General features: G+C 44.7%; 1 protein-coding gene across 33 annotated transcripts in view; it reads right to left on the bottom strand.

The window, feature by feature from the left end:
- Nucleotides 1-24,997, bottom strand: part of LOC128412017 (zinc finger protein 420-like) — a 983,187-nt gene that overhangs the window by 57,140 nt on the left and 901,050 nt on the right. For 20 of the 33 annotated variants that reach the window (XM_053384761.1, XM_053384748.1, XM_053384746.1 and 17 more), the window contains one exon: nt 11,756-11,785. In XM_053384761.1, the coding sequence (XP_053240736.1) occupies nt 11,756-11,785 (30 nt within the window). Of the gene's footprint in view, nt 1-3,671; nt 3,765-11,755; nt 11,786-12,709; nt 12,834-14,161; nt 14,288-14,483; nt 15,451-15,842; nt 16,134-24,997 lie in introns of those variants that run through there. The other 13 variants (XM_053384783.1, XM_053384769.1, XM_053384782.1 and 10 more) reach the window with 10 other exon arrangements.

Raw genomic sequence — 24,997 nt, 5'->3', positions numbered from 1 at the left:
AGCCCAAGCCCAAATAAAAACCTCCATAAGGCTGGGCTTTTCAATTCAACAGAGGAACTCCATAAGGCTAGGCTTCATAATTCAACAGAGCAACTAGCGCTCCCGAATGGAACCACGGGAAAATCAAGGGAAAACCCGATCCCTAAGCAAGAAACTACTCCTAAAACAACATACTCTCGCAGAAATCTAATTCTAAATAAACAAAAACTTATCATCCTACCTGTATACATGCACAAAGATCTCCTTTCCCCAGCACAACAGAGAATCTATATTCTCAAGAAAACTGAATTAGCTGTTAGAGGGCTCGTCCCAGCAGAAAACATCATTAATGTTAAATTTCTGCCATCAGACAAGGACCTAAACAGAGTTGTGGTAACATTCAGAGACTGGCACACAACCAAACTAGTTTCAGACAATAAGGACAAGCTACAAAGGGTTGGATTGCAGGTGACTCGCCTATTCGAAGTGTCCGGTACTCCCACTCCTCTCATCGAAACAATCAAGACTGATAAGATAAAAATAAAGCCGACAATGTCTATGATGGACGAGAACTGTAAGATGCTTCAACTAGAGGCAGATAAAGCCCCAAACCAGCTGGCTAAAAGACCAAAAACCCTATCCCCAAATCACGTACCAGACGAAAGCTCCAGCATAGAGAAGGAAAACCGCTTCATAGCAACTATTGAACAAATACATAAAGCTCAGGACGCACTAATTGAAAGATTAGCATCCATAAGGAAATCTATTACACTCCTAGCCACACCCGTCACCAGGGAATTTAACTATGCAACTTATACCACAAAACCTTTATCCAACAGTGAGTGGATACTAAGGCTATTCCTATCGCCAGAGGAACTGGGACCTACGGAACCACCTATAACAAAGAAAACAATAACACATCAAGCTGAAATAGCAGTACCACCAGGCAAGAACGGTTCAATCTTTGTGGACAATCTAGGAGCCCTAGACACCATTCACAAGGATGACTGAAATAAGGTCACGGGGAAAGAACGCCCCTCCGGGACACTAAAATATGTCCAAGTACACACCGTGCCAAAATGTCCCACTACACACCCCAAAAGGGACATAATGAATGATAAATCCCAAATTGGCCATAAACCTAAGTTTGATTGTCCCTTGAGATGTCTGACAAAAGCAAAGATCCCAATCTAATGGACTTCCTCACTAAATTTGACATCCTATTCATCCAGGAAACCTGGTCGATAGACGAGCTCTACCTGGATAATTACCACTCGTGTATAAAAAGAGCAACACCTAGTCAAAGAGGGGGCAGACCCAAAGGAGGCTTAGCCTTACTGTTCTCAATGCAGATACAAGCTAATATTACCCAATTACCCTCCAATGATGAATGGTCTGTAGCAGCAGTTTTAGATTTTGGACAAAGCAAACTGCTATGCATAAACTTATACTTACCTACATGTCGACGGCAGGCACAAGTAGAACAACTATGGAAAGAAGTGGAAGCCCACGTGGTGCAATGGAGGAGACAACACCCGTCAGCCATGATATTACAAGCTGGTGACCTAAACTTCCAGGGAGTGGTTCGATCATGAGTGTATAACCTCCAAGAAATCATTGATCCACTCCTTCATCTGCCATAAGGATAATCCAACAGAGGATAACAGACAAAAGATGCTTGAAGCCAAAAGAAGTTACAAAATGCAGCCAAGAAGGTCAACTCTCTAATGTCATTAGAACAACAAAGGGAGTTAAACAAGGATGCATTTTGGCCCCCTTTTTGTTCAACATCTATATAAACTCCCTAATAGACCACCTACAAGGAGCAGATACACACGCCCCAAAATTAGTAGACAAAAAACTGCCTATCCTACTCTATGCAGACGATGCGGTTATATTGTCCCAGACTCAGATGGGCCTCAAAAGAGCTCTTAACAGCTTATCCCAATATTGTAGAGAAGAGAAACTAGCAGTGAACTACCAAAAAACAAAAATCATGGTTTTCTCTAACAAAAGGAAAATATACAGATGGAATTTAGACAATCAGGAGATTGAACAAGTGACATGCTTTAAATATCTAGGAGTTATATTCCAAGCATCAAGGAAGAAGACTGCCCACATAAATTACAGCTCCTCTACAGCACAAAAAAGTACAACAGCAACCCTAAGATTCCATCGTACAACGGGAGGAAATTTCATTCCTGCTACAATTAAACTATTCGTTGCAAAACCAACAGCACAAATGCTATACGGCGCACCACTCGTCTCCCTCTCTAATCTAGACCCATATGAAAAGATACAATCAGGTTTCCTTAGATCACTCCTGCAAACACCTAAATGCGTCCCAAACGCCGCCCTACGACTGGAAGCGGGCTTATACAGCATTAAAGCCAAAGTATGGATAAGAACCTTATGCACTTGGCTAAGACTTAACAACTCGCCAGTTGGACTACTTTCCCTGATGCTTCTTGACAAATTCCAATCTAGTTGGTTGAAGGGCACTCTCAGAAAACTGGCCACATATGGTCTCTCCCCAGAGTATCTATTAAGTTTAGAAAGGGGAAGGGCCAAGAACACAATCAAAGAAAGACTCAGGGACATTGAAGCCCAAAATGACTTTAATCAACTCCCGATAACTTCTAAACTTCTATACAACCCCCAAAGGCCCCATCTAGCAAACTATCTCAAAGTTCTAGACAACGCTAAACACCGATGGGCATTTTCCAGGGCCCGCTTTAACGCTCTCCCTTCAGCTCTTCTAGAGGGAAGATACAATAAAATACCGATCAAACAAAGATTATGTCCCTGTAACAGCAATGAAATCGAAACCATTGGGCATGTCATCTTATACTGCCCATTATATCGAGACTCAAGAAAAGAGCTGATCGAACCGATTCTGAGGAAAATACCTCGCAGTACAGACGACACCTATATCAGACACCTCTTAGCTGACAAAGAGCCCGAAATTAACAGGTCCGTGGCAAAGTACTGTTACATTGCAACAAGAATAAGACGAGCAATGATGTCAACAACGGAGTTCAAATTGTAAACATCGAAGGAACGATAATAAACAGTAGCGACACCTGAATTGAATTTTTAAAACTTTAAAAGTCGAAACCTGGTCATAAATATAAGCACCAATTCTGTGATTTGGCCATATTTTTACTGTTATTTGTAGCACAATACTACTTTTAATGTCATATTTTTATAAATTGCTTCCTGGTCACTGACCGTATTTAAGATATTTGATTTGATTTGATTTGCTTGGCTTGATCTGCTTGGCTGGCCTCCTCTGCCAATAAGGAGAAAGAAAGAAGGGAAACAGACAAAGAGGTTTTGGAGCAACCATTCATACACGTTTCCTCTGTTGTGCAATGACGCTGACCCGTGTCACTCACGACAGAAGTCCTACTTATACCCTTATTTAAAGAAGCTAGATTTCTATCTGCTAGATTTCCCAGGGGGCTCTGAATAAGTTTTTTTCTGGAAGGGGGGCGGGAACCTCCTCCCCTCCCCCCCCCACAAAAGATCTAAAGGAAGGAGACAGTTCCTGCGACCTCGCCCCTCCCTGGCAGGACCCCCTGCTCCCTGGGGCTCCCCCCCTCCCCACATGAGCCACCCTCCCTTGCTGCATCCCTGGGACCCCCCCTTCTCCCCACTGCACCCTCTGGGGGGAGGAAGAAGAGACTCACCAGATCCCCTTGGAAGAGAACAATGCAGCATTTGCAGCAGAGGAAAGCAACCCCCCCTTGCAGGAAGGGGAGGGAGGGGCTTTTCCTCTGGAGGACCTGGCCCCCTTACTTCCTGTCCTCTCTAGGAATGCAGCTCAGTTCCCTTTAACCCTTGCAAAGCCGAGTCCACCCTGCTCAGTCCTCTCTGCCTTTTCTCTCCTGCATTGCACAATCCCAGAGATGCTTATTTTATTTTTGCTCTTGGTTGGTCTGTGATCTGCTCCCTCCCTTGGCCAGAAACTGGAGGAAGAGGTTGCAGGGAAAAGGGGGTTGCAGGAAGCGAGGAACCTCATCCTAGAATGGGAGGGAGCCCTAAGGGTCATCTATTCCAGCCCCCCTGCAAGGCAGGAATCTCAGCCAAAGCATCCACCCTCTGCTTAAAAACCTCCAAGGAAGGAGAGTCCGCCATCTCCCAAGGGATTCTGCTGCTCTTCCCGTCAGAAGAAACTGCTTTCTGGTCCTCTGGGTCCCTTATTCTGGGTGCTCCCCTCCAGAGCAGGAGAAAACAAGCTGGCTCCCTCTTCCATGGGTTCCCCCTCCCAAAGCAGGGACACACTCTTAGCACCCGAAAGCTGTACCACCTCATTGCTGCTGCCGGGGGTGAGAGGGTTTATATAGTGGCGGGTGATGCCCTTTTGGAATATTTGGCCAATTAAGTGAGGCGGGGAATCCCTCAAGGGACGGAGCAGCAGCTGATTTGCTACCTGTGCTATGATAGATCCTTTTCACATGTACTGCTCTCAAGCCAGGTGTCACCCATCTTGTATTTGTGCCTCTCATTTTTTTTTGCCCAAGTGCAATACTTTATATTTCTCCCTGTTAAAATTCATCTTGTTTGTTTTGGCCCAGTTCTCTAATCTGTCAAGGTCGTTTTGAAGTGTGATCCTGTCCTCTGGGGTGTTAGCCACCCCTCCCAGTTTGGTGTCATCTGCAAATTTGATCAGGATGCCCTTGAGTCCATCATCCAAGTCGTTGATAAAGATGTTGAATAAGACCGGGCCCAAGACAGAACCCTGTGGCACCCCACTAGTCACTCTTCTCCAGGATGAAGAGGAACCATTGATGAGCACCCTTTGGGTTCGGTCAGTCAGCCAGTTACAAATCCACTGAGTGGTAGCATAGTCAAGACCGCATTTTACCAGCTTCTTTACAAGAATATCATGGGGCACCTTGTCAAATGCCTTGCTGAAATCAAGGACAACTCTCTTCATATACTATGGCTGTGGGTGACAGGAGAAAGAGTGGACTATGTCAGAATTTTCGGAGGGCCAGCAGAGGAGCCTCCCTTGGATGAATCACCACAGCCCCATAGTGGCCTTAAAAGCAGGTGAGCAGTGACTCTCCCTCAAGTTTTAAAAGGAGTGCTGCATTACTAGGCTGTCTCCCAGGATGCTTTTTATTATGTTTTTATCATTGTTGTTCTGTATTGTGCTTATAATGTTGTACACCGCCCTGGGATATTCTGATAAAGGGGGGTATATAAATTGAATAAATACTACTACTGCTACTACTATTTCCCCAGCAGTATAAGTTCCTTGTTTGATGATGTTTTTATGTTATAAAGGGCTCTGAGTTCCGCCTTCTGGAGTGCCAAGTCTTTTTGAGAGAACTGCTGTGGAGCTGAGATGAAGGAGGAGAGACCATTTCCTCTCCACCCAGCAGAGTTGTGCAACTCCAGGAAGACACAAACTGAAAGACAGTGCGCTATTTAATTAAAAAAAATATATAACTCCTGCTTATGTTATATTACATTATGATGTATTGTAATTTTCATAAAATGTATACACTGCTTGATTGTAAAAACACCCCCCACACCCTTTAAAATGTTTTAATAAAACATATAAAATAAAATTATTGCTAATACAAACTAACAATTGACAGCTTCCGTAAATGAGTTTTGGAACCGTAAGGCAACAAAAAACGGTAGGTTCTGGGTTCTCCTTAAAGAAGCTTCTAAGTGTATTGGGAGACTCCACAGGAATCCAGCCTGTTTACTTGGAGAATGGTCCACAGGGCAATCAAGGGCAGCCTAAAAGATCCTGACTTGCACCACATCCAGAGCTCTAGCATCCTAGGGTGAGCGTGTTGAGAAGAAGTATCTTTGTGCAGGGGAGACCCTCTCAGGGACTTCAACGAGAGGGAAGTTGCCCTCAAGCCAGTTGCAAAGTTGTGCCATTGTTTTGGACATGTTGTGGAAACCAAGAGGCTTTGGGTGTAGTGTAATTCTACTGCACCCACATTCTCCCCCTAGAACCACAGAATTGTGTCGCTGGAAGAGACGCTGAGGGCCGTCTGGTCCAACCCCTTGCAATGCAGGAATCCCAACTAGAGCACCCAGGACAGATGGCCACCCAACTTCAGGTTCAGAACCTCCAAGGAAGGAGAACCCGCCACCTTTGTACTGTCAAGCAGCTCTTACTATCAGGACCTTCTTCTTGATGTTTAGTTGGAATCACTTTTCTTGTAACTTGAAGCCATTGGTTCGAGTCCTACCTTCCAGACCAGAAAGGAGGAGGAGGAGGAGGAGTTTGGATTTGACATCCTGCTTTATCACTACCCTAAGGAGTCTCAAAGCTGCTAACATTCTCCTTTGCCTTCCTCCTCCACAACAAACACTCTGTGAGGTGAGTGGGGCTGAGAGACTTCAGAGAAGTGTGACTAGCCCAAGGTCACCCAGCAGCTGCATGTGGAGGCGCGGAGACAAGATCCCGGTTCACCAGATTACGAGTCTACCACACTTAACCACTACACCACACTGGAGAAAACAAGCTTGCTCCATCTTCCATGGGGCAGCTCTAGAGAGATTTGAAGATGACTCTCAGATCCTGTCTCAGTCTCCTCCTTCCCAAGCTAAGCACCCCCAGCTTGTCCATAATCTTCTTCAACTGGGGTGCCCAGAATAGGACCCAGGACTCTAGGTTGGGTTTGAAAAGGACAGAATAGATCAGTACTATGACTTCCCTTGGACACATCATTTCTGTTAATGCAGGCCAGAATTGGACTCATGAAGACTGTCTGCCAGCTGTCTAGTCTCCTCTGTGTAAGCAGAGAAGCTATGAAGAACAGGAAAAGCCCAGCCCCACCCAGAGCTTTCCTGGGTCAACTCAGTAGGCCATCTGCACCAAGGAACTGGTAGAGTTTATATTGTTTTTCTTTGGTTTCTGCACTTGCCATAAGTGCACTTCTCATCTGTTTCTTATCCAAACAAAGTGACTGGATCAAAGGTATGAGCTCTGCAGCCCATGCCAGGATTAATTAGGAAAGGGGTGAAGAAAATGATCTGAGAGATGCGGCAATGACTTCCCATATTTGGAAAGGTTGCAGAAGGGTTTGGGACTTCTTAGTTTAGGCAGCGGTTCTCAACCTGTGGGTCCCTAGATGTTGTTGGAATAAAACTTCCATCATCCCTGAGCTCTGGCCTTGCTAGCTAGGGTGATGGGAGTTGTAGTCCAACAACATCTGGGGACCCACAGGTTGAGAAAGGCTGGTTTAGAGCAATGAGGAAGAGGCAACATGATGGAAGTTTGTGAAATTGTGCCTGGCCTGGAAAAAGTGGGCAGAGAAGTCACAGGCATCCAATGAAGCTGAATGATGGAAGATTCAGGACGGGGGGGGGGAGAGAAAGCCCTTCTTTGTGCACATAGTAATTTTTAATAGTTTAATAATAGTTTTAATAGTTTTAATAGTTTGAATATTTAATGCTGTATTGTTTTAACACTCAACTGGGAGCCGCCCAGAGTGGCTGGGGAAACCCAACCAGATGGGTGAGGTATAAATAATAAATTATCATCATCATCATCATTAGATGGGCAAAGAAAAAGCGATTGATATGCATTGTATGTGCAATATAACATTGTGCCACCGGATAGTGCAGTGGAGTCCTGATTTTCTCTACCTGTTTTCACTGTTTGAATTTACAACACCTTTAACTGAAGCGCTTCCTTGATGTATCCAGACTCTAGATCCAGCCAGTTTAGAAACCATACTTCTGTGACCCCATGACTGACGGTGGTCGTCGGAGGGTGGTGGGGGTGGGCGACAGAAAATGTTGACCCTGTGGGTGACAGCTGGGAGAAAACTTTTCCATTTTGGGAAAGGGATCCCAAAGGATTTCCCTAGGAGGCGTTTTATTCAGTCTCACCTGCAATAATGTGGCTTGGACACTCAGAAAAGAAGGAGAATGTGGAATTAATGGGAGTGACCGTCTCCAAATAAAACTAAACCTGTGCAAGCAGATGAATGGTGTGGAGTTTGGAGTTTACAGGGTTAAAACTCCTTGGTGTCCTGTATCTGGGAGGGGCCTGACACAGGGCCGTACGTCACAGGCTTTGTCCGTCTTTGTCTGTGAAAGTTGGTTTCACTTTAGACTGAAAGAAGCAGCAGAGAGACTGTGTGTGCTTTTAGCACGGAGAGATGCCGGAAAGTTCTGGTGGATTTATTGCTGTGTAAATAAACACTTTTAGAGATAGCAACGAACTGTCTCTGGACTTGATTTATCCCTCTATCTCACACGGACGGCAGGACTGCTGCGACTCTGTTTTCCTGCCCAGGTCAGCCCCAAGCAGAACTATGCAGGGAAGCGCTGACTGGACGGCAGGATTTAATGGCCAAAAATGGAAAAGTACAAATGATTCCCCCACCTCCTGGAATTCCCTAGGCAAACCAAATTTTGGATGCTTGAATCATGGCAGCCAGAATTTCGCACAGGATTCCAGGTGTGGATTCTGACCAAGGCAGAAGAGAGCAGGACTCGGACTTCCCTTCATCTGGACATGGTGGACTTCTGTGGAGGCAGCAGAGATGAGCATTTGCCTTTTTTGCTGTTGCATCACATGGTGGACTCAGGTGGAGATTGGGGTCCACCAAGACCCCTAGACCCTTTTCACATGTCCTGCTAGTCAGTCTGGTGTCCCGTGTGCAGTAGAGTCTCTCCGCTAATTATCCCAAATTAAATATACGGGACCTGCCTCAGGGTACACCAAATGAACAAATGTCTACGATTTCCCACAGGCTATTTTGCGGGGAGTCTTGTGTGAGGGAAACTGCGATCCAGGGAGTCTCAGGCAGGAGATTATTAGACAAGGAAAGTGTTGTTGCTGTTTTTTAAAATGAGGATAGTGAAAGAAAGTTAGGTCTGGAGATTTGTTTTTTCAAGTAGATGTTAACTTATTACTTAAGCTAAATGTCACAGGATTAAACAAGGTACTACAGGCACAGCTTCTCTTAAACTCCCTCCTCTCAAAATCAGTTGCTACACTTCAGATATCCAGAATAAATATTAAAAGGCTTAACTCTGATTCTGTAGCTTCTCTCTCATTCCCTTCCTTAGTGTGATGGCCTGGGAATCCGATTCAGAGGCTGAACCGGAGGAACCCCAGCCTGCACAAGAGTCCCTGATTCCAGGGCCGGCTGAACTGGGGCAGGGCCTTGGATCTGAAGCACCTGCACCTGTGCCGGATCCTCAGGAGCAGGCACCAGGTGAATCCTCTCTGGCTCCGGAGGTGATTGAAGACACAGGGCCTACAGGTGCACCTCTCCCAGCCCTGTCAGGGGAAGGTGAGTCTCCCCCTGGGTCCATTAACCCTCCAGCCTCTCCTGAGCTGCAGAGGCTCAGGGCAGAGAGGCGGAGGGAACTGGTTTCTCCCAGGAGGAGTGCTCGCCTTAAGGCCAGGAGAGGCGGATCTCCTGGGGGCTGGGACCGCCCCTGGCCTCAGAGAAGATAAAGGCGAGTCAGCCCGGTCCCAGGTTGCGGGAGCAACGTCGTTGAAGAGCTGTTCCGGCCAGCACCCTGTCCTGTTCCTCGAGAGTTCCTGTCCTTGCCCTGCTCCTCACCCTGGACCCCGCTTCGCCCGTGGAAGACCGTCTGCTGAACCTCCCCCTGGGACCAGCACACTTAGTTATGACAGGTCTTTCCGTGAAATACATTTGACACAGCCCAGCTTCCTTCACGGCTTAATACTTTGGTCCGTGAGTGAGAGGCTATTTTTCCTCAGTTCACTTCTCTCTTAGCAATCCCACTCCTGAGGCATTTTCCTCTTTTTGCCAGTCCCAGGGGATCCTCTCAGCCCTTGCCACGGACTTGAGAATCTCCTTTTCCTAGAAAATCTCTCCCCTCCCAACTGGAAGGAGACCCCAGAAGAAGAAGAGACTCTTCCCACAGCTTCTCCCTCCAGATTAACTCCCATTTGAATATTCTCTCCAGACCGTCAACATGGAAAAAAGACCATAGGGAGAACAATATTGTGGTTCTCAAATGATGGATAACATAGGTTACTACAGGTGAAATAAAATAAAATAATATACCCCAAGACAACAGTGGGAGAGACACCCAGTAGAGACATTCGGAATAACAAATAAAAATTATTTAATTAGGGGGGTGGGGGAAGTCTAACAAAAATAAAAACACAGGGGGCACAAAAGAAACCAGCCAAACTAAAAGCGGGACTACCTAAGGAGATGCCAATATAGCAGAGATCCTGGTAGAATTAACACCAAAAAACATGGGCAAATTGACAAGAGAAATCAAAACACTATCCAAGAAAACTAATGGTATGGAAAAACCAGTCCAAGCTTTGGAGGAGACAGTTAAGAGAAAGAAAGAAAGAAAGAAAGAAAGAAAGAAGAGAAGTGAGAGATAAAAAGGGATCAAGATAGAATGAAAACAGAGCTAGCCACAGTAAGAGAAACTCAGGAGGATATAATCAATAATATTGCACTTCTGGAATTAAAACAAAACGACACAACACTACGTGTGAGAGGCATTCCAGAGCATTGGAATAAACAAATTGGGGTTAAAAGGAACCATGGAAAGAGTGGATAGGAAGTCAAGGAATGCTTTCTGATTTCTTGTTAATTATTTAAATTCTGGGGAAGGAAAGATTTTTCTTTGTTGCATCGATTTTAGCTCGTTTTTTCCTACTCCACAGGGTAGGACACAAACCAATGGCTTCAAGTTTTTTTTCTTTTTTAAAAAAACAAGACTGACAAAACGTGGAAGAACTTTCTGACAGCAAGAACTGTTAGTGGATAGGACTCCCTTGGGAGTGCTGGAATTTCCATCCTTTGAGGTTTTCAAGTGAAGTTGGATGGTCATCTGTCATGGATGCTTTACTTGCTATGCCTGCATCACATGGGGTGGAATAGGTTGCACCAGGGTTCACTTCCAGCTCCAAAATTCTCACCTGTGTGAATTCTTTGATGGGAAGTGAGATGGGAGCTCTTCCTGAAGCTCTTTCCACATTCCACACACTGATATAGTTTCTACCCTGTATGAATTATTTGATGTGTATTCAGATGGGTTCTCTGGCTGAAACTCTTTCCACATTCCATACACTGATAGGGTTTCTCCCCTGTATGAATTATTTGATGGGAAGTGAGATTACAGCTCTTACTAAAGCTCTTTCCACATTCAAAGCATTTATATTGTTTCTCCCTTGTATGAATTCTTTGATGGGTATTCAGATGACTGCTCTGGATGAAACTCTTTCCACATTCCACACACTTATAGGGTTTCTCTCCTGTATGAATTCTTTGATGGGAAGTGAGCTTACAGCTCTTACTAAAGCTCTTTCCACATTCAAAGCAATTATATGGTTTCTCCCCTGTATGAATTCTTCGATGAATAGCGAGACAGGAGCTCGTACTGAGGCTCTTTCCACATTCCATGCACTGATATGGTTTCTCCCCTGTATGAATTCTCTGATGGGAAGTGAGATGGGAGCTCATACTGAAGCTCTTTCCACATTCTGCACACTGATAGGGTTTCTCCCCTGTATGAATTCTTTGATGGGAAGTGAGAAGGGAGCTCTTCCTGAAGCTCTTTCCACATTCCACGCACTGATATGGTTTCTCCCCTGTATGAATTCTTTGATGGGAAGTGAGATGGGAGCTCATACTGAAGCTCTTTCCACATTCAATGCACTGATAGGGTTTCTTTCCAATGAGATTTCGTTGATGGGATTTGGAATGGGAGCTCTGACTGCAGCTCTTTCCACATTCCAAATTTTTACCTGCCTTCTCCACTCTGCAGATTTTGTTGTAGTCACCTTTGTTCTTGCTTTCCAATTCATCACAATCTGCAATGGCGAGAAAAAGGGATTAGAGCCTCAGGAACAAATGGAGCCCCCAGTTAGGAAATAATGCTCATTAAATTTGTTGTGGAGAAGGCAGTTGGCTGTGTGTTTATTACCTTTGTTATTTGTAATAAACCAATGTATTTATTATTGGATTCTAATCAATGGTTGAATGTTGCTTTCTTTGAAGTAAGTTACGCATTTTAAAATTTTTGTACTTTTTACACTAGACTGCTGTTATTATTACTATTTCATGTTTATACCATAGCACCTCAGGTTACGTAACCCTCTGGTTACATAAACCTCAGCTTATGAAGGCAGCAAATCCATGCGCATGCGCAGAACAGTGATCCTTGGGTTGCGAAAACTTCGGGATCTGGCCAGATCTCCGGAACGGATCCTATTTGCAACCAGAGGTACCACTGTATATGTGTTGGAAGCTTCCCAGATTGGCTGGGGCAACCCAACCAGGTGGACAGGGTATAAATAAAAATTATTATTATTACTATTATTATCACTGCTAGTGCTCCCTGAGATTCAATCAGCCTGGCTCTTCTCTGGGGCAGATGTTGTTTGGCCCACTCATGGCATCCCCTCCATCTCCAGTGTCAGTCGTCTCTTTGGTCAACCCAAGACTGACAGCAGCAAAAACAAAAACAGAAAACCTGACAGAAGCTACTTATCTTTCCGAACAACTCTGAAGCTGACATTTAAGATGCCTGGGCAGTTCAGATCAGCCCAACTGTGGTAGAAGGAGGCAGAACTGGAGGAAGATTGTTCACAGAAAAAACTGTAATCTACTATTTCTTGTGGGGGTGTTAGGTTCCCAGGTGTTGTAGGGGGCGCTGTGAAAGTATATGAGGTTTGTCACATAGAGGTATTTTTTGAATTTCCTGGCAGATAGGACGATCCCACAGGGATCCTTACCAAGAGAGGCCACAATCCCCCGATTCTCCTCCATGACGTCCTTATGCATCGCTCTCTGGTCAGGATCCAGCAATGCCCACTCGTCTGTGAAACGAACAGCGACATCTTCAAAGCACACTGGACCCTAAAAGAAAAAGGGAAATCTCCTCCTCTGAGACAGCAGAAATATGATCTGCTACACAATGCTCTGTTATTTCCTTCCTGTTAATTGCTGTGTTATTTCAATAGGATTGCTTTGCTGCACATTTTAATTATGGGCACCTATTTTAACGCTTTAATTGAATTCTTTTATTATGCATTTTAACTGTGGGTATTTGTCTTTGTGCTAATAGTTGGTACTCCACCTTGTGGTTTTCAAGTCATTCTGCCTATGCAAGGATTCCAGTTTCCCCGATGGAAGGATCCACTTTCTCCTCTCCCCGTGAGTTGCTCTGGGGAGGTTCCCTTCCAATGCCCTAGAGCGAAATTCCAGGGGTTCATGGGGGCATGGAGAGGGGGAGGAGTGGGGGGCAGGCCCCATTTTGCAGCAGATAGGGCTGGCTAGGTGAATCCTGGAAATTATTTGTTATCGTCTGTCCGCTGCTTAGAAGCCTATTTTAGCATTCATTGATGAATATAGAAATACAAGAAGCCTAGTTTGGATGGCCATCTGTCTTGGAGGATCTAGCTGAGACTCCTGCAATGCAGGGGGTGGGACTTGATGACCCTTGGGGTCCCTTTCAACTCTAGGATTCCATGAAAACTGCAACTACAGATGAATCCTACTGTCAACATTCAGAAGGCTGGTATGACAGAGTCATCTGGGCAGGAAATCCCATAGTTCACAGCTGGAGTTTACTCTTTATCAGCAAGAGCACAATGTTCACATACTTGGCTGAGTTTCGGGCTTCATGAGAACAGCAGCTCATTCCCTGAGCCTCTTCGTCCACAAAAGCAGTTGCTGAGAGTGAAGTCCCCCGACTCCCCACAGCTTTCCAAGTCCCCTCCTCTCTGGGGTTTCTGGCAAGCGATTGAACAGTGTGCCAGTGTGCAGCCTGCCTTTGCTCCTCCATGTTAGACCTCTCTTAGCTCTGAGAGACAAACAGGGAGGGTGGCTTCTGGCAGAAGGAGAGGGAGTCCCCAGTGGTTCCTCCTTCTCCTGACTCACCTCTGTCTCTCAATCTTCCTCTCCCACTCGCCTCCTTCCTCTTCTGCCTCTGATTCTGCACTGCATTCTGCCTCAGAGTCTCCCAGCTCACTAAGCCCTGTTACCCCTTCAGCTTCTGACACCTCCTCTTCCCAGGCTTCTCCCTCTGACAGCTCATCCTTCATCCACCTCCACTCCTTGGGCTCTGAGCCGTCTTCGTTTCCTGGTTCCCCGGCTGCTTCCTCCCACCATTCCTCTGTGCCCAGCCAGTCCATGACATTGCTCCATCCCTCCGCCTCTGTCTCCACAAGAGAGCTTTCCCTGACCTGATCTGGTTCCACAGCTGCTGTTTTACTTCTGCCCCCATGAAAAGATAAATATGGAGGTCCTGCTGGCTTCATTCTTTCATCGGCCTCACAGGAATCCAGGTCCATTCCTGCAAAATGATCCTTTTTCTGAAAGAACAACGAGGATTCAAAAGAGTAAATGAATGGTGAGAAATATAAGAAAGAGAAAAACAGAGGCAGAAACTTTAAGGATGTTAGATCTCATTCCCAGAAAAAGGATGGGTCATCAGCAGACCATTATGGGATGTTCTCCGTCCTGTTTGGAGCCCCTTGGGAGTATCCAGAGGAAAGTCTCTCTCACCTGCTTTCTCTCCTCTGCCTGACTCAGGAGGAAACCTTCGGCCAGGGCCACAGCCTGGGAACTGGTCTCCGCTCCACAGTCCCTCACCCAGCTCTCCATCTCCAGGGGAAGGACAGCCAGGAACTGCTCCAAGATCACCAGGTCCAGCATCTCAGCTTTCGTGTGCCTTTCTGGCTTCAGCCACTGATGGCAAAGGTGGTAGAGTCGGCTGCAAACCTCTCGGGGTCCTTTGGCCTCCTGGAAGCAGAACTGCCTCAACTGCTGGCTCTGCACCTCTGAGCAGTGGGTATCCTCCTCACCCAGGATCTTCTGCACAGAGTTTTCCAAGAATCCCCCACGGCTCCCAGTTTGGATGACATGGCCTCTTCCTGTTCCAGGGCCAGCTGAGTATCGCTCACCCATCTGTGCTCTCAGGAAGCCTCTGAGAGATGGGAAGGAACCCTTTGGTCTTCTGCCAAGTTCTGTCAGTCTGAATGAGAAGCTCTAGCAAATCGTACAAAGCAAATACATTGTTCTGTTACAAAAGTTGTAAAATATCAGGAGAAGAAAAAGGTTCCCTGAGCAAGCATGGATGAGTCTTGCTGGGAACCAGGGTAGGACTGCACCACAGCCCAGACTCTGAGCTATCTTTCTAAAAAGGAGGAGGAGGAGATGTAGGCCTCTAGAAGGGAGATTGTGGAAATGTGGAGGCAAGCGAAGAGATTAATACGAGGCGAATCAGCCTGGTTGCTCCTTCCTTCCAGTCAATGCATGAAGTCAGAACTGATTGACAAGGGAGTCATTGGTGCCTCGTGAAAAATGACTAGGAGTGTTGAGTCTGAATCTCCTTTCTTGCAGCTTGAAGCCATTGGTTGGAATCCTGCGCCCAGGTGACATGGCTCTCCTACCTCCTCTCTGTCTCCTCCTCTCCAACTAAACATACCCAGCTCCTCATAAAGCTTGGCTTGATCTGCTTGGCTGGCCTCCTCTGCCAATAAGGAGAAAGGAAGAAGGGAAAGAGACAAAGAGGTTTGGGAGCCACCATTCATACACGTTTCCTCTGTTGTGCAATGACGCTGACCCGTGTCACACACAGCAGAAGTCGTACTGATTGCCTTGTTTAAAGAAGCTGGATTTCTATCTGCTAGATTTCCCAGGGGGCTCTGAATAATTTTTTTCTGGAAGGGGGGCGGGAACCTCCTCACCTCCCACCCCCACAAAAGATCTAAAGGAAGGAGACAGTTCCTGCGACCTCGCCCCTCCCTGGCAGGACCCCCTGCTCCCAGGGGCTCGCCCCTCCATGAGCCACCCTCTCCTGCATCCCTGGGACCCCCACCTTCTCCCCACTGCACCCTTGGGGGGGGGGAGGAAGGGACTCACCAGATCCCTGTGGAAGAGAACAATGCAGCATTTGCAATAGCAGAAAGCAACCCCCCCCCCCCCGCTTGCAGGAAGGGGAGGGAGGGTTTTTCCTCTGGAGGACCTGGCCCCCCTTTACTTCCTGTCCTCTCTAGGAATGCAGCTCAGTTCCCTTTAACCCTTGCAAAGCCGAGTCCACCCTGCTCAGTCCTCTCTGCCTTTTCTCTCCTGCATTGCACAATCCCAGAGATGCTCATTTTGAGGGGACGCTCTTGGCTGGTCTGTGATCCGCTCCCTCCCTTGGCCAGAAACTGGAGGAAGAGCTTGCAGGGAAAAGGGGTTTGCAGGAAGGAAGGAAGCTCATCCTACAATGGGAGGGAGCCCTAAGGGTCATCTATTCCAGCCCCCCTGCAAGGCAGGAATCTCAGCCAAAGCATCCAACCTCTGCTTAAAAACCTCCAAGGAAGGAGAGTCCGCCATCTCCCAAGGGATTCTGCTGCTCTTCCCGTCAGAAGAAACTGCTTTCTGGTCCTCTGGGTCCCTTATTCTGGGTGCTCCCCTCTAGGGCAGGAGAAAACAAGCTGGCTCCCTCTTCCATGGGTCAGCCCTCCAGATATTGAGAGGTGGCTCTCAGGTCTCCATCCAGCCAGATCTCATCTGAGGGAGGAACAGGAAGACACACTGTTCCTGCCTCTCCTGGGACTACACATGGCTGAGCTGCAAAATGCAGGAAAGTTCACATTTTGTTTTTTTTTTTTATAATATTTTTTATTACGTTTCTTTCCAAATTTTATACATTACAAACAAATAAGGAGTTTACAAGAAACCATTTTTTTTTTTTAACAAAAATCCCAAATTGGACTTCCCCACCCCTTCCGATTCTGCGTTCTTTATATTAACAATGTCAGCAATTTGTTACCTTATGTCATACCTTATTGTAGCTTTTACATGTTATGTATCTAAATTCGATATATTATGTCACAGTTTTTATACCTTTAAAATAAACGTAACATGTTCAATTCATATTATCTCCTTTTCTCTTTTATCACTTAGTTTACTATTTACTTAATCATAATTGCTAAAGCGTATCATTTTCAAATCATGCACCGTCTTAAGATTCATACAGTTTGTAATACTTTTGCAAGTAGTCTTTAAACTTTTTCCAGTCCACCTCAATTGTTTCTACATCCAAATCTCGGATTCTGCCGGTCAGTTCACCTATCTCCATGTAGTCCATCAACTGCGTCTGCCATTCCTCCAGCGTGGGTAAATCTTGTGTCTTCCAGTTCTTTGCGATGAGTATTCTTGCTGCTGTACTAGCATACATAAACAAAGTTCTGTCCTTCTTTAACACTTTCTGGTCTACCATGCCCAACAGGAAGGCCTCTGGTTTCTTGGGAAAGGTATACCTAAATACCTTTTTCAACTCATTGTAAATCATTTCCCAGAAAGCCTTAACCTTTGGGCATGTCCACCAGAGGTGAAAGAAAGTCCCCTCTGCTTCCTTACACTTCCAACATTTATTGTCAGACAGGTGATGTATCTTAGCTAACTTGACTGGGGTCATGTACCACCGGTATATCATTTTCATAATGTTTTCCTTCAAGGCCGTACTGGCCGTGAATTTCATTCCGGTGTTCCATAACCTTTCCCAGTCTTCAAACATAATGTTGTGTCCAACATCCTGTGCCCATTTAATCATAGCAGATTTAACTGTCTCATCCTGTAAATTCCACATAAGCAGCAAGTTATACATTCTAGATAACAGCTTTGTCTTTGGTTCTAACAATTCTGTCTCTAGTTTCGACTTTTCCACCTGGAAACCAACTTTTTTGTCCATTTTGAAAACCTCTTGAATTTGAGCATAATGTAGCCAGTCTCGCACCTTATTTTTTAGTTTGTCCTGGCTCTGCAACTTCCAATTTCTCCGTGGTCGTGCTGGAACTTTTGTAAGTCCTCTGGTGATCTTATTTTAACCTTCTTCTGTTTGTAAGTGAATGATAGCCCTTGTGGGAACTCCCACCTGTAAGGAATTGTGTTGAGTCTCAGTAACTTAGCCAAATCTGAGTAGGTGGCTCTCAAGTCCAATAACTGTTTAGGAATATCTCTATAAATTTCCACCCTTTTCTCTTGTATCACAATTGAGTTTTTGAAATGTAGGCCTAGTATTTTATCTCTCTCCTCCCTTGATCTCAAAGCTATTAAGCAGTCTCTGGATCTATCTTTTCTTACTAATCTTCAAATTAGTAGTTCAAATTGCAACATCAGCTAAAAAAGAAGTCGAGGAAGTTAAAGCGGAAGTCAAGCCTCTTCATAAACAGATAGGGGACCAACAAACCTATCTCTCGTTGGTGGAATTGAAAAATCGCGAGACCAACCTCAGACTAAGGGCAGTCCCAGAAATTGAACAACAAGATTTGAAAGGACTTTTGACAACAGAGTTTACAAAGTTCTGGGACTTAAAAGAAGAAATTGATTTTAAAATTGTATCGGCTTTTCGGTTGGGAAGATTAGTAAGGAAAGTTCACATTTTGAAGGCTTTGGGTACGTTTTGTTAATGGAGAAATCTGAGTGCTCCCTTGGACAAAAAACAAGGACACCGGCCAGGAATAGCAGAGCAAAAGAGCAGCCAGTAGGCTTGGTCTTTCTTGAAGACTGTCGAGACAGGACTCCCACCTGACACCAGGTGGAACAAGATGGAAGCCCCAAACAAAAGAGAACCCAAACTTTTATCAGCTGCTAATCCCCATGTTACACCCCCCCAAACTACATCACTCATACATCATGAAAGGGGAGGTCTGGTGGCAGTAATCTGAGCATCCTGGACCCTGCCCCATGGTTCTCCTTGCCTTCCATCAAACACCATGGAATATAACCTGACCCTTTTGCCTTCGTCTGGGTTTGTTATTTCTGGAATGGCTACCTGTCTGGCACTCAGGTATCAGGATGCCAGGGATTATCCCTCAGCTGAGCTCACATTATATGAATTTCTGAAGTTTTCCCAGTGAGCCAGTACATAGATACGTTTATTAGTGAATTCTTACATTTGGTATCATTCAGCAGAGGCCCTTTGACCAGATAGGAAGAAACTGTGATGAAGTGTTTTGTGGGGACTGTTGGCTGTTTGCAGTATGGTAGCGCTGCAGAGAGCTTGCTGGGGAGACCATGCATTAAAAAAGGGACTCAAAAATAACTTAAACAAGGTTTTAATAAGAAAAACAAAAACTCCTTTTACACTAAATACATTAACAACCCAACCACCAACCCATCCCTCAGGGTAATGGGAGAGCTCGGTGCTGCTCCTTATATACTACACCCAAATGCTGACACACCTTAATCTAATACAACTCAGCAGCACCTGCTATGTTTCACAGCTGTAAAGCTGGGTCTCGTTATCTTGCTCTGGCCCCTTAAAGACATACACATCGAGTGGAACAATGATGAACCTTTACATTTAAAGAAACCATTCAACATTTCCCCTGCGGTTCATCATTGTGGAACAAAAACATAAAGCATACTTTGTACATGTCTTTCATGTGTAACCTTTGGAAGTGCTTTAGTAAAAATGTCCGCAATTTGATTGTCACCTGGAACATATTCAAATACAATCATTTCGTCAGCAATTAGTTTCTTTACAAACTGTAAACATAACCTTAAGACTCTAGTGCGCTGCGTATTGGTCTCTGAACACAGGATAGCGAGTCCGCTCTGGGAATCAAGGTAAACTTTTACTGGTAGTGTTACTTGCATTTGTAGGTCTGCAAATACTTGCAGATACCATTCTATATCATGAGTGGCCTGAACGCATGCACATAATTCACTCTCTGTTGTGGAGAGACAAATAATGGTTTGTGTCTGGGACTTCCATTCAAGTGGACAACCGTTATAACAAAACACCATACCAGACACACCCCTGCAATTATTTTGTTCCACTGCATGAGATGCATCGCAGAAAATTTCAAAACCTTTGTCAATACATGTTGTAAACTGCAACCTATAATGCTTGGTATGTTTAAGGTACATTACCACTCTCTTAAGAGCAGAGAAGCATTGTGTAGTAGGCTTTTCCACAAATTTTGCCAGAAAGTGAAAAGCATAAGTTATATCTGGTCTTGAGATTCTTTGAATGAAATTTAGCTTGCCTATAGCAGAACGATACAAAGCTTTGTTAGGAAATGGCTTATCTTTACCTGTAAAGGTGAAACCACACACCATAGGCGTTTCCTTCCCATTTGCATTTTTTAAACGTAGCATTTCAACAAGATCATCAATTTTTGCAGTTTGATGAACCAGAAAAGATCCATTTTTGCCTTTCTCAATTTGCATGGATAAGTAATTTTTAGCTATGCCTAATTCCACCACATCAAATTTCTTCTGTAACTGTGATACTACCAGTTCATATTCCTGTTTAGTTTTTGTAGAAATTAACACGTCATCTACATACACACATATTTTTGTTACAGAGTTTGCCCTTTCCTTTATAAACACACAGTTGTCTGCCTTTCCTTGTGAAAAACCAATATCCAGCAATTCTTTTGCTAAAGTTTGGTGCCAATTCCTTCCACTTTGGTGCAGACCATAAAGGGATTTATTTAATTTGCATACCAAACCTTCAGTGGCGTCTATGCCTTCAGGAACACGCATAAAAATTTGTTCTTTTAAATCTGCAAACAAATATGCAGTTTTTATATCTAGGTGATAAACAGAATGTCCACGTTGTGATGCATCTTTTAACAAAAGCTTAACTGTTTCATATTTTACGCTTGGTGAATAACACAAATCATAATCTTCGCCTGGAATTTGTTGAAAACCCCTAGCAACTAATCTTGCTTTGTACCTTACAACTTCATTTTTGTCATTCATTTTAACTCTATAAACCCATTTTGAATCAATAAGTCTCATATCTGGGGTTTGTGGTACAAGAGACCAAGTGTTATGCTCTCTTAAAGAAGCTATCTCAGAGTTCATAGCTTTATACCAATTTGCAGCTTGTTGCTTAGGTAATTTCTGAACATCATTGTAGCTTTTTGGCCCAAAAACTGCCTTATTGGCATACACAGTATTAAAATGTTCATCTGCAAAACGTTGTGGCTTCTGTCTCTTTCTATCTGAACGTCTCAGTCCGGAAGGAGAGTCAGACTCCTCAGACTTAATGGGACTAAGTGAACCACTAGTTTCAGGTTGTAAATCATTGTCAGATTGAAGAGATGCCTGTAGGCTAAGCTCACGGTCAGAAAACTCAAGAGAATCTAACCTCCCCTCGGTTGCCTGTGACTTTAAATCATCAAACAAATCAGATTCAACAGACTTTTTGTCTTTCTCCATTAATTCAGAAACACCATTTCTTGCTGCTGCTGCTTCTTCCTCTTCTTCCTCAGTATTATCTATACCATCAGTATCTTGGAAGACAGCAACTCCATTCCAATATACAGTTTGTATCATGCTTCTGGTAATATGAAATTTGCCAGTTGCTGGTATGTAAATTCTGTACGCCCCCTGCTGATACTACGTTCACCCAATTTCTGCTTAGCGGGATAATGCATAATTACATCTGAACCCCAAATGCGTAGGTATTTCAGATTAGGGCGTTTTTTAAACAGCTTCTCATAGGGGGTGACATCTAAACCAGAATGATAACTGCGATTTCTAACATAACAAAACACATTAAGCGCTTCAGCCCAAAAGTCTTTGGGCAGATTAGCATCGTGCAGATATGTTTTAACCCCTGCCTGTAGGTCACGCTGCACAACTTCAACAAGCCCATTTTGCCAGGGACTTCGGGGGCAAGATAACTCATGAGTAGTCCCCTGCACTTCCAGGAATTTCTCAAAATCCTCAGAAACAGATTCCCCACCCCGGTCAGAAAACAGGTTCTTAATTGGTTTGTTAAAGTGTGTTTTTACCCAGTTGCAAAAAACTTTGTACTTCTCAAATGCTTGGGACTTCTCAGCTATTGCATAAGTCCAACAATATCTACTATACTGGTCTATCAGAGTGAGCCAGTACTTAGAACCTTCTAATGATGGTGGGAGTGGCCCAACCAAATCACAATGTACAAGCTCAAATGGCTCAGTTACTTTCCTATCTGAGCACCTACCCTTGCGTGCAACCTTAATCTTATTCTTGCAACAGGATAGACATTGCATAAAGAATTTACATGGTTTTAAGTTGAGGCCATTAACAATATTCTTTGTCTTAATTACATCAGCAAAATTCAGGTGTCCCAGAATTCTGTGTGCCTCATGGACACACCCGGAATGAGGCCTTACATTCCTCAACCCCTGGCTTGACTGTGCTGCTCTGCAATTTATAGGCAATTGTGAGTAGGTGCGAAAATACAGTCTATATAAACCATCAGATTCCCGGGCATACAATAGACGTTTGTTCCCATCGAAAAACTCACATATTGACTTTAAGAAACGCACAGTTATGCCTTGACAAGCAAAGCACCTTACTGACAAATTGTCCACTGACGGGCAGTAAATGCAGTTCGCTATTGTAATGTTTAAAGAGTCAAGTTTAACGGTACCCCTGCCAAGCGACTGTAAGACTTGTGAATTGGCTAAATGTACATTACCATTTTCCTCTTCGAAAGAAATAAACAAGCTTTGATCATTGCAAACGTGCTGAGATGCTCCTGAGTCGATAATAAAAGACTTCCACTTGGCATCTTTAATTCTTTTACGATCTGTTGTCCGAGCATGAAAAGCTCGCGGCTGATTTCTGTCTTTACGGTGCGGTGTTGGCTGCTGAGATGACAACCGTGACTGACGAACAGAAACAGGCTTGGGAGTACTTTGCTTTCTTTTGGCTCTGCAGTCCTTTGCAAAATGTCCTTGCTTATTGCAGAACCAACAACGCTTGGCAGCTTTAAATGCAGTCGTATCACCACAAGTTTGCATATGGCGTTCCTCATTACTTCTGGAAATAGGAGTGCTTATGGCACAAGCCTCCCTTCTGTCCAACTCGCCCATTAATCTTGCCGTCACCTCTTCCACAGTTAATTGTGCTGGTGGAACGGCAGATATCTGGCTAGCTATACCATCGAAGTCCTCATTAAGGGAACAAAGAATGATAAAAAAAAAAAAATTCCTTCCAGTAGCACCTTAAAGACCAACTAAGTTAGTTCTTGGTATGAGCTTTCGTGTGCATGCACACTTCTTCTGAAGAACCAAGAACTAACTTAGTTGGTCTTTAAGGTGCTACTGGAAGGAAAAAAATTTTTTTGTTTTGACTACGGCAGACCAACACGGCTACCTATCTGTAAAAGAATGATAAAAACATACTGAATATCAGGTATGTCCATGTCCCTTCGAATTAATTTGCCGCGTATTGCCTCCAGACGTCTCAAGTGTGCTGCCAAATCACCACCAGGCTGCAACTTCGTCTGGTACAACTGCTTGAAAAACGTCAATGCAGACGCTGACTCTTTTCTAATATGCACTGCTGCAAGACTGTCCCACATTTCTTTGGCAGTTTTCTTATTTCTTATATAGACTACTTGCTGGTCGCTGACTGCCAAATTAATTATCGCCCTGGCTTTTGCATCTCCTTTCGACCAAGCATTAGTCACAGGGTCAGGAGGGTCATCAGTTACATAGGTCCATACTTCTCTAGAGGTCAAAAGCGCCTCCACCCGAAAAGACCATAAACTATAGTTCTCATCTGTTAGCTGTGGGAAGACCAGAGCCTTCTCAGCTTCAGGAACCCGGTCAACCATTCTGGAACTCTTCCAGACCCACAGAACTATGCTAACAGGAGAAGGAGTTTTCAAACCTTTCTCAGAGTCCAAAAATATGCAGTCATCCACTCAGCAGCTGGGCCCATAACCAAAGATGTTGGCTGTTTGCAGTATGGTAGCGCTGCAGAGAGCTTGCTGGGGAGACCATGCATTAAAAAAGGGACTCAAAAATAACTTAAACAAGGTTTTAATAAGAAAAACAAAAGCTCCTTTTACACTAAATACATTAACAACCAAACCAGACCCAACCACCAACACATCCCCCAGGGTAATGGGAGAGCTAGGTGCTGCTCCTTATATACTACACCCAAATGCTGACATACCTTAATCAAATACAACTCAGCAGCACCTGCTATGTTTCACAGCTGTAAAGCTGGGTCTCGTTATCTTGCTCTGGCCCTTGCTCTGGCCCCTTAAAGACATACACATTGAGTGGAACAATGATGAACCTTTACATTTAAAGAAACCATTCAACAGGGACAAATTACAAAAGTCACAAAAGTGATTATGCCTGCAGGTGAATCCTGGAATTAGCCAATCATGTGGGGCCCATTGTGTAAATAATGTATATAAAGCAGACATTCCGGGGGAACTTCCATTCCTCCTCACTACTATGCGCTGAATAAAGAGCATGAAATCCACACTCAACTCTGAGTATATTTCAATAGGAGAGCCTTCAAGGTGCCACACAGGACTGTTAACAAGCCCCCCCCCAAAAAAAAACACCCCTGTGATCATCTTTTAGCTTGGTTTATTTCCCCTTCCCGTTCCCTGGATTCTCACAGAGAGAAGAAGGGGAGACAAGTGACAACAGGAGCCACCTCCTGGCCAAGACATTCCCATGGGAGAGAGTTGCTGGAGGCAGGGGTGGGACCTGTTGGCCGTGAATATTTGGATTGGCTAAGCAGATGAAATGGGCAGAAGCATCTCAGCCAGTGGGAAAGGCAGCCATATTGACTATGGCAGGCATCCCCAAACTCGGCCCTCCAGATGTTTTGCGACTACAATTCCCATCATTCCTGAACACTGGTCCTGTTAGCTAGGGATAATGGGAGTTGTAGTCCCAAAACATCTGGAGGGTCGAGTTTGGGGATGCCTGCACTATGGGTTGTGGACTCTCCATCTTTGGTGGTCTTCACATACCTGTCAACTGTCCTGCTTTGAGTGGGACGTCCTGCAATTCCAGAAGCCACCCTGGCTTCTGATTGGCTCCCAGGATGGCCTGTTTTGGCTCCCATGAAACTGTGGCCCCAAAAGACGCCCATTTTGGGGGGTCCTTGCTCTTGCATGATTTACGTGACTCATTCAGGAGCGTGGCCCCAAACGTCGCAGGTTCCAATTTCCCTCTGCAACATGTTGGAGGGTAGGCAGAGTTTGGGAGGACAACTCTATTCATATTCTATGGCTGTGGGTGACAGGAGAAAGAGTGGACGAT

Source organism: Podarcis raffonei, chromosome 4 (assembly GCF_027172205.1).
Source record: "Podarcis raffonei isolate rPodRaf1 chromosome 4, rPodRaf1.pri, whole genome shotgun sequence".
NCBI classification, from domain to species: Eukaryota; Metazoa; Chordata; class Lepidosauria; order Squamata; family Lacertidae; genus Podarcis; species Podarcis raffonei.
This window is presented reverse-complemented; position numbering and strand designations above follow the sequence as displayed.